The following is an 18385-nucleotide window of genomic DNA, read 5'->3' as shown; positions in this document are numbered from 1 at the left end:
AATGATGGATTTGTGTTCCCAATGTTGAATCTATCCTTCAACATTGAATTAAATACAAAACGCCTTTTTTTCTCTTTATGAAGCACACACATGGTGTCATCTTCAATTTTATTTTCAAATTATATTTAAATACTAATTTTAAAATAAAACAGGGCGGGTACTTGTACAACTACTAACCAGCGAGGAAAAACGTGATTTTCGTAAGAAAAAAAAAAAAAAAAAATAGAAAAATAAACAAACGAAAAGAAGAACAATATCTAACATCTTCTGACCAAGACACCAATGAATTGTGTTTTCTTTTTTTGTTTTCTCAAATGAAATAATTTATTTTACCAAAATGTTTTTCTTGCTTCATAAGAATTATATATATATAATTTTTTTTGTATAATTTAAATAATATTTTCCATTTGCATACCAAATGAGAAACGGGCAATAATTATTGAATGTTGTGGGGTTTCAGCGCTTGTTGAATGAATGTATGCTTAGTAGAAATGTTTAATTATATATTTTTGTTTGTTTGTTTTGTTTTCTAACTATGGTGTTTTTTTGCAGAATGTATTTTGTTCCGTTTACTTAATTGTTATAACAAATAATATTGTTGTTTGCCTTAATATGACCGCCTTACCACATACAAATTATTAAATAATGTTTTCGTTTTATTTTTGTATTCAATTGGGATTACTTTTACTTGTGTTTTATTAAAAAATTATAAACTAAGACAAAAATCTAACTGTAGAGGTCATCGTCACCATTGTCACCTGGCGGATTCACGGGAGCATTTGGACCAGCTCCTTGAGATGATGGTCCTGAGCTCGATGGGAATCTGTTTCGAGAAATATAAATTTTATTTTAAGATCAAATTAAAATTAGATAAAATATTCATACCTAAAGTTTGATCCAAAACCACGAGATTGTTGAAGTGTCTGTGCAAACATTTCATACTTTCTGATATCGTTGTCAGACACCGACCTTCGGGCGAATTTCATTGCCTCCTCGAAGTGGGCGCGAGTGATTTCTGGAACTGGATCATCTTCGTCCATCTGCTTAACGTTAAAATGTAATTTTAACAAATTCTATCAACAAAACAAAACCTGAAAACTTACATCCATGGCTGAGCTTTGATTCTCAGCTCTATCCTTTTCCCGACGGATCTCGGCTTCGATTGCTTGGCGGATAGCAAGCTTGCACGCACGTTGGCAAATCTCAGTCAAATCAGCGCCAGAGAATCCTTGTGTAACCTTAGCAATGTAGTTGAGATCGACCTCCTTGGCCAGAGGAGACTTCCTCAGGTTAGCCTTGAGGATAGCTTCACGTGACTTATCATCCGGAAGTGGAATATAGATAAGTTGATCCAAACGTCCGGGACGCAAGATTGCTGGATCAATGATATCGGGCCTGTTGGTTGCTCCGATAATGAACACGTTCTTCTTGGCTCCCATACCGTCCATTTCAGTGAGAATCTGATTGATGACACGGTCAGCAGCACCACCAGCATCACCAACATTTCCACCACGAGCCTTTGCGATCGAGTCCAATTCATCGAAGAAGAGAACACATGGTGCAGCTGAACGTGCTTTGTCGAAAATGTCACGAACATTAGCCTCGGATTCACCGAACCACATTGTCAACAGTTCAGGGCCCTTGACCGAAATGAAATTGGCCTGGCATTCGTTGGCAATGGCCTTGGCCAGCAAAGTCTTACCACAACCAGGTGGTCCATAGAACAACACACCACGACTTGGCTGCATGCCGAATTTCAAAAACTTATCTGGATGCTCGACTGGGTATTGCACCAGTTCTTGAAGTTCCTTCTTGACATTCTCCAGACCACCAATATCGGTCCAGGTTGTGTTTGGAACTTCGACAACCGTTTCCCTGAGTGCAGATGGGCTTGATTTTGTCATGGCATAACGGAAGTTATCCATGGTGACAGCCAAAGAAGCCAGCACTTCGGCGTCGATCTTGTCATCTTCAAGATCGATCAGATCCATCTTTTCACGGATTTGTTGCAAAGCTGCTTCCGAGCACAATGAAGCCAAATCGGCTCCCACATGACCGTGTGTCTCAGCAGCGATTTGCTCTAGATCAACATCATCAGCCAGACGCATGTTCTTGGTGTGAATTCTCAGTACTTCGAGACGTCCAGTGGCATCGGGGATACCAATATCGATTTCACGATCGAAGCGTCCGAAACGACGTAGGGCAGGGTCAATTGAGTTTGGCCTGTTAGTGGCGGCCATAACAATCAAATGTGAGCTTTTCTTCATACCGTCCATCAAAGTCAACAACTGCGATACAATACGACGCTCGACTTCTCCGTGTGTCTTGTCACGTTTGGGGGCAATAGCATCGATTTCATCAATGAAGATGATGGCCGGGGAGTTCTTCTCAGCCTCCTCGAAAGCCTTACGCAAGTTGGATTCAGATTCACCAGCCAATTTGGACATAATCTCCGGACCGTTGATGAGGAAGAAGAATGCTCCAGTTTCGTTGGCCACAGCACGGGCAATCAGAGTCTTACCAGTACCGGGTGGACCGTACATAAGAATACCACGAGGTGGCTTAACACCGATCGCCTTGAAGAGCGATGGATGACGAAGTGGTAATTCAACCATTTCTTTAATTTGGGCCAGTTGTTTCCGGCAGCCTCCAATGTCGTCGTAACCAACAGCATTGAGGGATTCTTCTTCTTCCTAAAACATCAGACGAAAATAAGTATTTTGTTGATAAGATTTCGTGTTGAAAAACTTACCTCTCGTTTAATTGGATCTCCATCGGAGAAGATGACAGTCTCCGGTGCAACAATACAATATGGTTCGGGATCAGTTAAGACCACTTTGAATTCAATTGGACGCATCGCAGTGCGTACAATGAAGTTGTCGCCCATGTGAATGGGACGATATGCCTCAAGGAAATATGGTTTCAAGTAAACTTCAAACAAATTTCTGAAATTCAAAAGATTTTCAAGTTAAGACATTTTGTGGAAGTATAATTTTTTTTTTTAAATACTAACCCAGTAACACCCTCGGTGGTATCATCAAAAGGCAAGATGCGTACACGCTTGCCATACTTAACATCAGGGCATGATTGAATAGACACAACATCAGAAAGATGAACACACAAATTGTTTCGGACAACACGATTCATGCGGATCTTCTCATTGGGACAGCTATCGTCGGACAGGACGATGCAAACCGTTTCTTTGCGACGTTTTCCTTTTAAGAGAACGGTATCACCACGGAACAGTTGCAATTCATCCATCTTAGTCTAAAATTAAATTATACAAATTTGGATTCGTTAGAACGAGTTTGGGTTGGTATTTATGTTCTAGAGTTAAAGGTTTTTCGTCAAAAGATTTTTTAAGATTTTGATTCTGTTATTTATCTTTTCTATGATCTCTGAGAAACAAATATTCACAATACAGAACTTTTATTAAACTGAAAAAGTTGTGGCAAAATTTGGTCGATATCAAAATGTATGCTTTATTGTAAATAATAAAAGAAACTTTACAATAAGCCTGTTAAGAATTACGCAGATTTTTCAATGTTTTGATTATAGATGTTGATTTTTTGGCGGGACGCACTTCTTTATTCGGCTTTATTCAATCCACAATAACTTAATTTATCTTAAAACTAGGTATAGCTGTTTTTTAGAATGGACGTGCTGATGTTGAAGTAAAAATAGTTGTTACTCAGACTGATATAAAAATGGAATGTTCTGGTGTAGCTATTTTTGATGGCTTAATATTTTTTTTTGCGTTGCTGCACACGAATCTGAAGCTTTCCAACAAAATTTCTTACATTAGAAATTACCGAAAAAAATTTTTTTTTCTTAATTAGTGACTTTTTTCTTAATTATAACTTCTATGGCAATCAGCCCTATCGAGGTATCCGTTCGGAGACATTTTTTTTCCGATTTGTTCGAAATCGGAGAATTTTCTATCGAGGTATCCGTTCCGATTAACATATCGGAGAATCTTCCGATGAAACATGACGCCCATCTACGCATTGCGTAGCAAAGACTTTTTGACAGTTGTGCTTTCAATTTCATCGGAAATTCTCTGACACAAAATAGTTGCGGAATATTTTCAGAAAAGTTGAGTTTCACAGAAAAAGAAAATATAAAAATGTAAATATAATTTTAATTTTTTTTTAGTGTAGATTAATAAAAAACAGCGACAAAGCCTCAGCAAGAGAGGGTGGTTGAAATTAAGAAGACTTATTGAGCATCACAAGGATTTTTATTTATTGAATAAATCACGCTGACACATGTGTCAAATGAATGCGATTGTATACTTTATTTTTTTGTTCAGAAGTGGATACCTTGAAAGAAATGTAAGTTCCGATCGGAACGGGCTATCGTGTCGGAACTTTCTCCGAATGGATAGGGGTGAATATGACAGAGTAGCTTATGTTGACATAAGAATTTTTTTTAAATTATGTATATTTTTAACATTGTTTTTTTTTTTTTGTGTTTCTATTTTAATTGAACTGCAACTCTTGTCTACATTTATACGTGAATCAAAGCTTAATCTCTGTGATTTTGTTTTTATATTCAAACTTATACGTAAGAGAAAATCAAGATAACAGTGGATTTGTTTTCAATTTTTTGTTTCGACTTAAGCTACTCCTGTCTTATTGTCGCTGACTTGAAAAATAATCTTTTTTATATATCGGTAGGAAATGGTACAGTGGATGAAGTGTTTGACTGCTAAGCTAGAAATGTGGGTTTAAGCCCTCAAGAAAGATTTTAGAAATGGTTTTTCAAAGTCTCTCTCGACGCCAAAGCCAAGCATACATTCTTTAATTTTTTTTTCATCAATGAAGTTGCTCTCTCTATTTATACAGAAAAAAAAATGACAATACGACAACGACAATACGTTAACCTACGTATGCTTGTGCCGTAGTTCGACCCCTGTTTTTGTTTTTAGTGTTCCATTTCTAAGGGTAACTGAATGCTGGTCTTCGCGGTCGAATTGCAACGTTGTAGGGGGTACATTCAAATGAAATGTTTATAATGTTTTGATAACAAGAAATAAGGCTTCGAAAAAGTATAGTTAAGTTTGTGTAGTTTTTTTATTTTTTAATTTGGTTAACCAGTGTAATCAATCAATTTGTTGGTGGGTTGGTGTTTTTCTATTCAATAGTATTTTTCTATAGAGTCGATGATAAGGGTCAGCGGGCAATAAAGCATGCCAAACTATTTAAGGCCCGATATGCAATTCTATTTTCACTCTGCAGACTTTTCAGGATGCAAAGGAACATAAACACATTCATTTTTCTTAAAATGCAAAGTTGAAAATGTCCTTTCCACTGTGATTTGAGCCGCTGTTACGACAAGCACAACCAATGCAATTTCGAATATTTCAGGAGACGGATGTTCTAATTGATACATTTGCAGATGAGATTTATGTTTTCTCTCATTGGCTAACCGAAACATAAAAAAATACAAAATAAAGGTTTCTCTCAGACCTTCACCGAATTTTTTTTTTTAAATAAAGATTATTTTATGACCTTTCTTAAAAATGGCAACAAATAAGAGTTATTAAAGAACCTTTCAAAAGGTTGAGGTTTATTTCTGATCTCTGCCTTAGGGCCAATTTTTCAATAGTCAGTTAGTACTTATTCCTCAAGAGTATTCCAAATGGAGCAAATCGATTTACTTATCATTTCTTGTGAATTCTTTTTTTTTTTTTGTGGTAATTTGGAACGAGCCTATAGTTTATTATAATTGGTTTTGAACTAATGGCAATGAACACCTATGCATTTTAGTGCATCCCGAGAACATTTGCAAATTTGTTTTATTAATATCAAGAACATGATTCACAATTTGCTGCGTCCATACTTCATTACTGTGTCACCATGATATGTCAAAATTCATTTTAAGCACCCATGAAGTACCTATGTATGTATGTACGTATAGAATTCTGAATCATGCTTTTTGCTGACTCAATGTGAATTAACATTGTTTTATGAAATTAGCCATTAGAGTTTTAAAAATGATATTGTCATATAATTTTCTTTATTTTTGTATTTTTTTATTGACGGCTAATCGTCGTAGTTTTTTTATCTAGCTACTTGCGAGTCATATCGGGCACATACATTTTCTACAAATTTCTCCCCAAGACATCATGGTGGTATTTATTCAAAGGGACTTCTTGCATGCTTTATTTATTCTTTCTGTGATACTATCCAGCCTCAAAACGTTTGTTGGTTGTTGTTATTTCATTCAAAAACTTCAGTCTTTGTCGTAAACTTCTGGACCTATTACACTGCACAAAAAGGTTTTAGATGGATACAGTATACTAAACTTTTCCATGGGTTTTTTGTGTGCTTAAGTCGAATATGAAGTCAGAAATATTCTATCAGTCTTAGTTTTTGAACTATTACCGTTAGAATGTGCGAAAACCGTGTTTTGGCTGTTTTTGGGGTTATAGTATTGATTGAACTATCGAATGATTTGAACTATCGATAGTTAGTAACTGAATGATTTGAACTATCGAATAGTTCATTCATTTGAATAAAAACTATCGAATAAACTATCGAATGAAAACTATTGAATAAACTAACGAATAAAAAAAAAAACTATTCGAATGAAAAAAATATCGTATAAAAAAACTATTCGAATGAGAAAGCATAAAACTACATTATTTGAATGAGAAAACTATCGAATAAAAAAACTGTTTGAATGACAAAACTATCGTTTGAGAAAACTATTCCAATGAGAAAACTATAATTTAAAAAAACTATTTGAATGAAAAAACTACAGTTTAAGAAAACTACATATTCGAATGAGAAAACTATAGTATAAAAAAAAACTATTCGAATGAGAAAACTATCGTATAAAAAAAAAAACTATTTGAATGAAAAAACTATTCGAATGAAAATAGTAACTAGAAGAATGAATGATTTAAAACTATCGAATTAATGAATATTTTACAACTATCGATAGTTTGATAGTTTTTGTTCGATAGTTCCCATCACTAGTATTGATTCAACATAATTCTTAATGGTTTCTATAAGAACTATTTTTCTTATTTGAAAAACTTTTAAAATCTTTCCGGTATCTGTTTTATTATCCGAGATATCTTAAGTTTAAGTTAGTGTGTTTTGGCTTATTTAATCAATAACGTTATATCAAACTGCAGTAACTTCAAATTAAAATATCACGGATTATAAAAAAGACATTCAAAAACAAATGATTTTGCACTTTGTAACGGTAATATTTAAAAAAAAGGAGGTGTTAGAATATTTCTGAATTTGAATTCGAGTACAGCCCATCAAAAAACTTTGGAAAAGAATTGTTTGGTTTATTTATCATACAAAAAGTTTAATTTTGTTGTGCAGTGTTATCACACCTTTTTTTACTGAAATGTTAGTACGTCAAACATCAAACAATTTCAGAAACAAGAGCGAACCACAACAGTTTAACAGTTTAAAAAAAAGATTTTTGTTCATCGCCATGTAATGAGCGCACTGGCGTTTAAGTGTAAATGGATGTGCTCATGAAGGCATTTTAAGATATCCATCTATAACTTTGCTGTCGTAATTCATATAAAACAACAGCTGATAAAAAAAAACATCTGTTATAAAAAAAAAGAAGGAATCCCACAAAATTTGTGATGCACAACTATCCTATGGGAACAGCTGTCAGGTAGTTTTTCATTGCAGGTAGGTATGTTTTGACAAAAACTGTAATATATCTGGGTATCGGCTATTAGGATTCTAAGATCCCAATACATATAATGCAATACAAACGTAAAAATGATAAATTAAAACACCTATTATGACTTGTGAGTTGCTTAACAAATTTGACGAATCAAAAGTATTGTGTCTATAATAAGCGATTCAGCGAATTTAAAATAAAATTGGCACATCTCTTTCTTTGTGGTGGCAGTTTTCTAATCGGAATACCATTACATGAAGGTTTTCTAAACCGTTCCACTTGTATTAATAATAGACAAGATTATCTTCTTACTTTAACGTTTGTTAAAATAAAACAAGAAAGAAAGTCTATTATTATTAACAAAATAAGTTAATTTTTTTTCAGTAAAAAAGCAAGTTTTTTGACATTAACGTTCAAAATTAAAACCATTGACAACAACTTCAACGGAAAATCCCAAAAACAAGAGTGAAAAAACGAAATTGTAAACAAAAAATTTCGTTCGAAGTATGCTGTTTGACCAGCGAAATTGAAAATTATACCAGTTCGTTTGATTATACGACTTATTTTTGGCTTATAAGTAATTTTCAAAGACATTAACTGTGTGCGGAAAAATAACATTTGAGTTTTTGTTATGCATTTTTTTCATTGAATGTCTTTCTTTGTAAGATTTTTGTTTACTTTTATTTAATTATTTTTGTTTTACAACAATAGCCTAGGTAAATGAATATTTTTTCGTTGAGAACAAGCATTTCGTTTTGCTGGTTGATTATGACTTACCATTTTTTCGCATCAGCAGCGTAGTTGGTTTAAAAATGAAAAATGCAATAACAGTTCCGTTTTCTTTTTATAAAGTTTAAAACAAAAAAGACTGTTTATACTCAAATTGAGAAAAAATGCATTTCAAATGACCTTCTTTGAGTGCATATTGTCATATTGTAGTCTGATTACACTGGTCTACAAAATTTAATTTTTTTTTTGGTGCGGGCACTTAAATATACTTTTTTATAGGATTTTGATGTGCTGAACTCGAATCTGAAGTCAGAAATATCTTATCAGCTCCCGTTTTTATTATGACTGTTTGAAAGTTTAAAAAAATCGTGTTTTGACTTATTTTGAAGATTTGAAGATTTTCCCCACATGAACCAAAATATACTTTTCTGAAGGTTTCCGGTGTGCTGAAATCGAATCCGAAGTCAAAAATATCCTAGCAGTTCACGTTTTTGAAATATTTTTGTTAGAAAATGCAAAAAAAAAGTTTTTTACTACTTTTGCTCATTATGTCTTAATTTGAAGAAATTTTTTTTATATATGTATAAATCATAACGGTTTCTATAAGAAGTATTTTCGTTCTTTCAAGACCCATTTATATCTTTGCAATATCTTTTTTATTATGTATGCAGATAGTAAGAAACATAAAGACATACATATTTTATGAATAGAAACGCCCGATAAGTACCTTAGCCCAGGAAGAATAGATTTTTTAGGGGAAAAATTTGTAACAGGCTGATTTTTGGTATACAGCTTGGTGTAAGGGTTGTATACAATCTGTGAAAAGTGGTCAAAGGTCACAACATTTTTTATTTTTAAAACGGTAGGTTTAAGACAAATATGTTAGGCGGTATTGTTGAAGGTTGTAACAATAGAAATGAATAAAAGAACATTATTAATTCAGCAATTTTATTAATATGTAATTACATATACAGTGGCGACAAAATAAATAGCACATGTACCCTAAAATTTCTAAAATGAAAGTTTTTCGCACTTTAATAACTTAAAAGAGCTGTTTTATTAATGAGGAAGTAAGAACAGAGATATATTTGATTTATTAAAAAAGAAATTAAGTACATTGAATTCTTTAACAAAAAATAACAACAAAATCATTAATACAGCTCAAGTTTTTTAGGACAAAATAAATAGCACACTTCCTAAAAACAAAAATAAATTACCAAAAATTTTAACACAGTTAAAAGAAAATAACTACCATTTGGTTGGGTAACCCTTATTATTTATCACAACATAAAACCAGCGGTTAATAGACGTAACAAGACTCCGAAATCGTTCAAAAGGTACTGAGTACCAAGCTCGTCGAAATTCCTGCCAAAGTTTGTCCAAATTTGAGGTATCAGACCTGTTAATCGCTTTTCCCACGTCACTCTACAAGTCCTCAATAGGATTCAGATCTGGGGACTGGCTTGGCAATTCCATAACACCGATTTTTTGGACGGATAGCAATTGATTCACAGACTTAGTCTTATGTTTTGGATCGTTATCCTGTAGAAATGTCCACTTTAAAGGCATTTCCTTCTCAGTAAAAGGTAGAATAGTGTCCCTTAGGATTTCCTTGTACTTAAGGTGGTCCATAATACCCTCTATCCTATGAAATGGCCCCACACCATGCCAAGAAAAACATCCCCAAACAAGAATACTAGCCCCATTATCCTTAACAGTCTATATTTTATACTGCGGGTCACATTTCAACTACCCCACGCGTGGAATTTCCGTATTGGGCATTTGGAAATGGCTCTTGTGCCCTATAGGGGGCATTTCTAAATGCCCCATACGGAAATTCCACGCGTGGGGTAGTTGAAATGTGACCCGCAGTATAAAAAATAGACTGTTAAGGATAATGGGGCTAGTATTCTTGTTTGGGGATGTTTTTCTTGGCATGGTGTGGGGCCATTTCATAGGATAGAGGGTATTATGGACCACCTTAAGTACAAGGAAATCCTAAGGAACACTATTCTACCTTTTACTGAGAAGGAAATGCCTTTAAAGTGGACATTTCTACAGGATAACGATCCAAAACATAAGACTAAGTCTGTGAAACAATTGCTATCCGTCCAAAAAATCGGTGTTATGGAATTGCCAAGCCAGTCCCCAGATCTGAATCCTATTGAGGACTTGTAGAGTGACGTGGGAAAAGCGATTAACAGGTCTGATACCTCAAATTTGGACAAACTTTGGCAGGAATTTCGACGAGCTTGGTACTCAGTAACTTTTGAACGATTTCGGAGTCTTGTTACGTCTATTAACCGCTGGTTTTATGCTGTGATAAATAATAAGGGTTACCCAACCAAATAGTAGTTATTTTCTTTTAACTGTGTTAAAATTTTTGGTAATTTGTTTTTGTTTTTAGGAAGTGTGCTATTTATTTTGTCCTAAAAAACTTGAGCTGTATTAATGATTTTGTTGTTATTTTTTGTTAAAGAATTCAATGTACTTAATTTCTTTTTTAATAAATCAAATATATCTGTGTTCTTACTTCCTCATTAATAAAACAGCTCTTTTAAGTTATTAAAGTGCGAAAAACTTTCATTTTAGAAATTTTAGGGTACATGTGCTATTAATTTTGTCGCCACTGTACATATGTATAAAATACAAGACCATTAAACAAAAAGGAGAATGGGTAAATTTGTATGGAACGTCGATGCTCCGCGGCTAAATTTGTTATTTTTTGACGTAATTAAGTCTTAATATAATATTGCGCAAAAGTTTTATCCTTGCGACGTACTTCAAAAAAGAATAAAATGCATTTTTGCATTTAAGACTCAATGTCCTTTAAGAAAACAATTACGAGTATATTCTTACAGTTTGGATTTTCAATTCTTTGCTTGTATTAATCGTTTGAAAACTCTTGAACAAAATCTCGAAGTTGATGGCTTGAAAAGATTATACCCATTATGAGTTCTATTTATATCTTAATGTTCGGTAAAAAAATAACAGAGCATCATATTTCATATTCAAAATAAAAATTAAATTCAACATGTCTTTCACACATTGCAAGATGCATTAACAATACTAATACTCCAATATCTAAATTCTTAATGCATGGGATATAGTTTTTTCGGTGCAGTGCAATAACACCCGCGGCAATGCAGTTATCCTCTGCAGTCTTTATTTGCTTTTAAAAGTGGCAATAACACAAACTTTGAAAAGCCATTAAGCCTCACGGTTGTTTTTTCATTCTGAATGTGAATAATAAGCACTTTCACTAAAAAGGCATTTAAAATTTGAGGAAGTTATAGTGGGGCAGCATGCCCCCCTGCTTGGGCTCACTATAGGATTTTGAATGGGGACAAGGTTGAGTATGTACAAAGTTTCTTTTGGTTTCCAAGAAACTTTTAAATTTTGAAGAAAATTTCCCTACACCCAACCTCGCACCCACCCCAAATCATATAGTGTGCCCAAGCAGGGGGGTTGCAGGGGGCAGCATGCCCCCCCCCCCCCATACCTTCCTCAAAGTGTGTGGCGCGTAGCATTGCAATTTTTTTGGTTTTCGATCTTATAAAGTGGGTTAGTTAAAATTGGAAAAAAAAAAGAAAAGGCTATAACACCCACGGGTGTAATTGCCATAATTAAAAGGAAATAAAGCCTGTAGGGGATATTTCTTTTTAATTTGGGAAATAACACCTGCAGGGGTTATTGCCGTGGGTGTTATTGCACTGCACCAGTTTTTTCATTTGATACAGATTCCGAACGTCCAACTTAGATTTTTCTGTATTTATATCTTTATTTAAATAAGTAAGAACATTTTCAAAGATGCAATTCCACTCGAATGATCGCGAACAACTCACTGACAGTAAATAATCGAAAAAAAACTGTGAGAAACAACATTTTTTTAATGTAAAAACAAATTAATATCAACTACTTTATTCACACTCCATGATATTTAAAGTCTCCATTAAAAATTAAAAATTAGAAAACTGTCAAATCGCATACAAAATTTAAAATATCCCTCTTTTAATGGCGACTTTAAACTTAATGGAGAGTGAATAAATTGGACCTTAATGTGTTTTAAGACTCATTTTAAAAAATGTCAGAAGAGAAATGTTGTTTTAGCACTCAATGCGTATTTTAAGCTTGATATTTTATATGATTCAAATATAAAATCATGTTGGTTTTGCTCTCAACGCTAGTTCTACCCGTAAGCAATGCAAAACCGTTATAAAATTGGTTTCAAAAAATCTGTCACTTATGTTGTTTTAACAATCACCGATTCATTTTAAGTTCATAAAATTTATTTTATTCCGGGCTTGATTGGAATATTGGAAATCGAAATGGAGATATAGAAGAATAAACGATCGACTTCGTACATATATTCCATAAACAGAACATCTATTTTAGGTAATATTAATATGAATCGGCTACCCCTCACACAAGATATTTTCAAAGGTATCCCAGTTTACTTAATTTTATTTATCACATTTTTTAAGCCTCAATTTTTAGTAAAGATCATTAATGTGAACTAGAATGATAGCCTACAAAATATTGAAAGACGTCAATTCTATATAAATGTATGTAAATTATAAACTTAACCCTAGTTTACATCCTGGGGTGTGATACACCCCAGACGACTTTTAAATGCTTGTAACTTTTTAGAAAATCAGTTTTTCGACTTGGGATACAAAATCAGTGAACAAAATTCTTTTTTCTAAATAGTTTTCTTCTTTATTTTATCAAAGAGCTTCCATTTGATTTTTTGGAAATTTCGTGTGAAAAAAGGTCGTCCACACTTGCCTGGGGTGTGTTACACCCCAATGATCAAAATGTGAAATAAATCAATTTTTTTTAAGTGTTTATTTTATTTTTCATGAATTATAAGTAAATCATAATTAACATTTCGATGTGTAAGCTTATTCTGGTATAGGTAGATCGAAGTTCTGGAAAAAAATTAGTACAAACTGTATTGATGTGGTGTTGACAAGTGTTTTTTTCACAAACATCGCAAGTTGATCTCGATTTCCTGTCGCCTGCTCTCGGACAAAGGTGGCAATTTTACGAACGTTTTTTTTATGATAAGCAATAACTGTTTGCGTGGAAGCTTCTCGTGAACTGAATGAAAAACTGCGATTGTCTTCCCATACTGCATCATAGAGAGCATCAAGACTAGCTTTGGATAACCTTTTTTTCTATAGAAGGATGCGAACGATCATCCAACTCTATTTCCATTTGTTCTTCTACAAGTTGGATAAGCTTTTCGTTTCGAAATAACTTTATATTTCTTGAAGGAGGGTTAAAATGGCGAAAAATAATAACTGTGGCTAATGCTGAATTATCCAATAAATTGTAAAATACAACCATGGGCCACCGAATGGTTTGGTGAGAACATGAATAAAAAGATACCATTTGGTCAAACAAGTCGACTCCTTTTATTCCGTTATAGAATAATATCATGACAGGTTTATTTTGAGGTCCAAAAACTACTTTATCAACAATGTGCTGTGTTGAAAGCAGTCCAACTTGTTTCCTGGGTTTTGGAACCCAAGTCTAGCATTGCTCTCAACGCTGTTGCTCTTTCTTTTTCATCACCTTTATTATATTTTTTTCAATAATTTATCTATGTAAATAAGACACTAAAACAAAAATTACATTTAAAAAGTTATTTCACTTTTAACAATTATGTTAGAAAACAATATTTTCATACTTAATTTTTGATAAATTGCAAAGCTTTTCGCACTTATCTACAAAATCGCCTTAAATTTTGACGAACAATTCACGTATTTATAAACAAAAACAATTTTAATGTCAACTCGATTGCAAAAAAAACGTAAATAATTCACCAGAACATTAATTTAAACAAATATATGCGCTGAAAACTGTTGGGGTGTAACACACCCCAGGCAAGAAAGGTAGTAAGTTTTTTGGGGATGTAAACTAGGGTTAATTTGCAGTTGAATGGCCGCTAAAGTCTAAAGTTAGAAATGAGATAATCAAATAATTTCCTTTCTTTTTAAGCAAAATTAATAGCTCCTTTAAAGATTAAAATTAAACATTTTTATACCTAATATTTTTTATTATTTTTTCAGATAAGATAAACAAAATGTTTTTTTTTTTTTTTTTTAGATGCGTTTACCTAAATTTTACCTATTAATTTTAATTTAACTTTTTTTTTGTTTCCAAAATAACTACAAAACATATAATTTTTTTTTGTATAAAATTTTTGCATACTTGACTAATTTCTAACATAATTAATAATAGGGCAAAAAACAAGGGAGAAATTAAAGATATCTCTCTGCACAAAAGGTTCATGACCTAATTTCTGGTGTTCAGTTTGCACGCAATCATGGTATACTTAAATTTAACTCATAAATGGGCGAATATCAAATAAAAATATGTACTCTTAAAAAAGGGTACATCTTATTTCATTATAAACATAAATAAATTATAAGTAGAAAAAAGAAAATTTACCTGGGACAATGAAACAACAGAATTATCATCATTGATGGCCTCTTCAACAATCAAACGGTTTGGGCGATCCTTCCTCTTCAAAATAGCGGTAGCTAAATCATCACTAGAATGGATTTAATAAATATATTAATTTAAAATTAACAATTGGATAAAAAGAAGAAAAATCAACATTTTGCAAATACAAAATATAAAGAAAAAAAAAAAACATACGACCATTTATTGGCTCGATTAATTTCTGTTTCTATGAACGCCATTTTAATTCCTCATACACGACAGACGAGAGTACGTATAAGCAAATTAAGAAAAAAATGAACAAGAAAAATCAAGAAACAGCGGCAAAATGCAAAATTAATTGAGAAATTATTTTTTAATAATTTTATTGAAATAATTTTCAAAAATTACTTTGTTTGAAGAAAGATTTTGTCAAAAAACACAGTTGAAAAGTTCTTCTACATTTTAAACAAGTAAATTGGTCACGAAACAAAGGCCGATGTTACAGAAGCTTCTAGTTTCATTTCACTCAGCCACTCCACATCACAAATATTTGGAAAATTCATGATGAAATAATTTTTACAATAAATTATTTCACTCTTTTTCAATCGTTTCCGTGAATTTAATAAAAAGAAATTTACTTTCTTTTTCAATTTTGACTTATTTTTTAAATATAAAATTTATTCTTTGTGCAAAGTTGGCTGCTGCTGCTGAATTGAATTGGATTGGAAGATGACAAGCAAAATTGAAGGTGGTTTTCTTTGGTCTGTGTGTCGGCTTTGTCGTAAAGTGAATTTTCGAGTTCATTTTGTTTGATTTTTACTTACTTTTTCGAATCAGCCATAATTGGTAGATATTATTTATTTAAATTGGAATTAAGGTGATTTATTAATTATTAAAAATTAATTTTTTATTGCAATTATTTTAAACGTGATGCACAGAGAACTTTTGGGTTTGCTGAACTTTTTTTTTTCTTTCTTTTCTTCGTCGTCGTCCTTCCACCGCGCTGAGTCAATCGAAGTCTAAACAGAGGTACCAACAATTAGAAAATTTGATGCGGTGTCGTCGGCAAATTCGAAATATTTTTTTTTGTTTTGTTAATTGTGGAGGTTGGTAAACATGATTAATAGTGGTAAAGGGCGTTGCCATCATTTTTTTATGTGTGTCGTGTAGTACTCATGAGGTGGTAAAAAATTATAGCACACACAAGAATTCATTGAATAATGCTGGTTTTAAAGGCCCAACTATAATAGAAAGACGGGAACGGAAGTTAATGTCAAAACCAAACGAACCGTTTTTTTTCGATTGTCAAATGCATCCCGTTTACCAATAATTGTTTTAACAGAACGGAAGCATTTATGTCAAGTTGTTTTTGGTTTCGAGAATTCATGTTTCATTTTCTTTTAGACTTACAAAATTTTATGTAGAAATAAATTAAAAAAACACATTTCAAATTGATTAAGATTTATTTTGATGTACCAGGGAATTGAGCAATGATAAACAAAATCGTAATTCTACGATTTCACATTCTTGGCAGTGTTAGGCAGAAATTTATCAAACTAATGGTGTTTTCGTTTGGTATAACAATCAATTTATTATTTGATATACATAAATCTGTCAAAAAACTGTTGTTGCGACTACTTAATTGTAGTTGAACAGATCAAAAATTGTTTTTTTGACAGATTTAGATAGAAAAATAAATAGAATTTTTTACCAATCGAAAGCACCATAAATCTTTTTTATAATATTTAAAAAATGTTTATTTGATAAAATAACTAAACTTATAAATGTTTTGTGAAACACAAAAATGAATTCACTTGACTTTCATTAAAAAACTAAATGAAACCGAGCAATCCGCTATTATGGCTGTGACATGTGATTTGCATGTATTTGGGAATTTTCGTACGTCAACGTACGCACTCTTCCGACAATTATAGTTGGGCCTTTATGCTGGATTGACATACTCTATCCAACATCTGTGGTTCTTAAATACGGTGTCTCCTTTCAATGCAGATCTGGAAATGCAGACTTATGTAAATCTTGCATAATATTACGATCGGGCAAAACTGGATACAAAAAAACGCTAACGGGGGTAAGCAATTAACATGTTAAATGCAACAACACTTTAGCCTTTCGCTCTTACCTAAGCCCAGAGGGTGTGTTGTTGTATTTAACACGTTATTTCCTTAGCACTGACAGCGTCTTATTTACAGGCCGCCTCCACTGGGCAGCAACGATGTCCTGTTCATGATCATGTCTTAACTCTTGAAAAAATCCAATGGAGGCAGAAAAAACCATGCCCCACACAGACATCTTCACCGGCGGATCCAGGGGGGGGGCACGGGGGCACGTGCCCCCCCCAGAACTGGTTCATACTTAAAGCACATCAAATTATAAGAGTTGTTAAACTATATGAATAATAACAGAAAGAACTTGGGTGAAACTCTTGTCTATTTCTGGCTGAAAATGCGAATTTTATTGTTTGTTGCATCCCTTTCCCATGAAAAGCTCCACCTCACAAATAAATAAACGACTATTTGTTGAAGGGTAAACACGAATGTTTTTTCGATTAAAAAAAAAGTGAATTTTCTAAGTGTTTTTTTTTTTAACTTCAAAGTGATTTTGGTGAAAAATTTTGATATGGACATCGACAATCAAGGTATGAATGGTATTCTAAAAAAAAATTATATATATATGCAACTCTATTTTTTCATACCGAGGAATTGAAGTTCACACTTAAAAAATTTGCACTTTTTTCGTTGTTTTTTTTTAACATTAGTGTTTTTAAAATACCGCAACACTTCACAACATTGCCTATATATTATTGAACTGCTGGATATGTAGAACAAACTTGCATTTCAGAAGTTTGCAAAATATTGCACCCCGAAAATAAAGACCCCCTTGAAAAAAAAACTCCTCAAAAGCGACCCTTACTTATAGATTTTTATAAACATTATGTTATTGAGAAAATTTCTCCAGGGATACCTTTAAGGCCCCAACCCATAGAATCCGTTGCGTCCGTTCCGTCAATCCATCCGTTGAAGTTGAAGGATGGGACAGAAAGGGGTGACCCATAGAATACGTCGTATGACGAATTGCTTTTTGACAGCTCACTTCAAATTCCAAGGTGTGTTCGATATTTTATCGCTGAATGTGCACTAAGGAAGTTCTGATGCAAGAAATGTTTGACTATTATTGTTGTTCTTTTTTTTAATAAAATAAAAACGACTAGATTTCCTGTAGGTACTTGCTCTTCAGTTAAAAACAATTTTTTACAACAAATTATGAGTTGTAGGTATGACTTTGGCATAGTAAAATTGAACTCAACAACAGAATGTGAGCATTTAATTGATATAATTTATTAGATATATCATTAAATGTTACTTTTATTACATTTTCTACACAAATATACAATTAAAGTTCACAATTCATAAAATCGGAGAAGAACACAGTTCTTAGTTCTGAAAATCCCCGGTGTGCACTCAGAAACAGAAAATCGAACTGATCTATTGTTGACAACCAATGTCAAAGGATACGACGG

At 32.9% G+C, this 18385-nt stretch overlaps 1 protein-coding gene across 5 annotated transcripts; it reads right to left on the bottom strand.

Annotated features, from left to right (window-relative positions):
• Nucleotides 1–635: 635 nt before the first annotated feature.
• On the bottom strand, nt 636–15871 carry LOC129906817 (transitional endoplasmic reticulum ATPase TER94). Of its 5 annotated transcripts, none has more exons than XM_055982748.1 (7): nt 15672–15871; nt 14854–14956; nt 3014–3267; nt 2753–2945; nt 1104–2693; nt 886–1043; nt 636–823 (listed from the first exon to the last, which is right to left on the bottom strand). In XM_055982748.1, exons 1-7 carry the CDS (start codon nt 15686–15688, stop codon nt 727–729), a joined length of 2412 nt encoding a protein of 803 aa, XP_055838723.1. In that variant the 5' UTR covers nt 15689–15871; the 3' UTR covers nt 636–726. The 5 variants fall into 5 exon arrangements, with proteins under 5 accessions (XP_055838723.1, XP_055838724.1, XP_055838720.1 ...); XM_055982749.1 differs by having other exon boundaries at nt 886–1040; XM_055982745.1 differs by lacking the exon at nt 15672–15871 and adding an exon at nt 15064–15189.
• Between the last annotated feature and the right edge of the window lie 2514 nt (nt 15872–18385).

This window comes from Episyrphus balteatus, chromosome 1 (assembly GCF_945859705.1).
Source record: "Episyrphus balteatus chromosome 1, idEpiBalt1.1, whole genome shotgun sequence".
NCBI lineage: Eukaryota > Metazoa > Arthropoda > Insecta > Diptera > Syrphidae > Episyrphus > Episyrphus balteatus.
This window is presented reverse-complemented; position numbering and strand designations above follow the sequence as displayed.

Coding starts and splice junctions, on each gene's coding strand:
- LOC129906817 (XM_055982745.1), bottom strand. CDS start 15,107: ATGGCGTTCATAGAAACAGAAATTAATCGAGCCAATAAATGGTC. Junction 14,957..15,063: donor AATCGAGCCAATAAATGGTC/GTATGTTTTTTT, acceptor AATCCATTCTAG/TGATGATTTAGCTACCGCTA. Junction 2,946..3,013: donor ACCACCGAGGGTGTTACTGG/GTTAGTATTTAA, acceptor TTTGAATTTCAG/AAATTTGTTTGAAGTTTACT.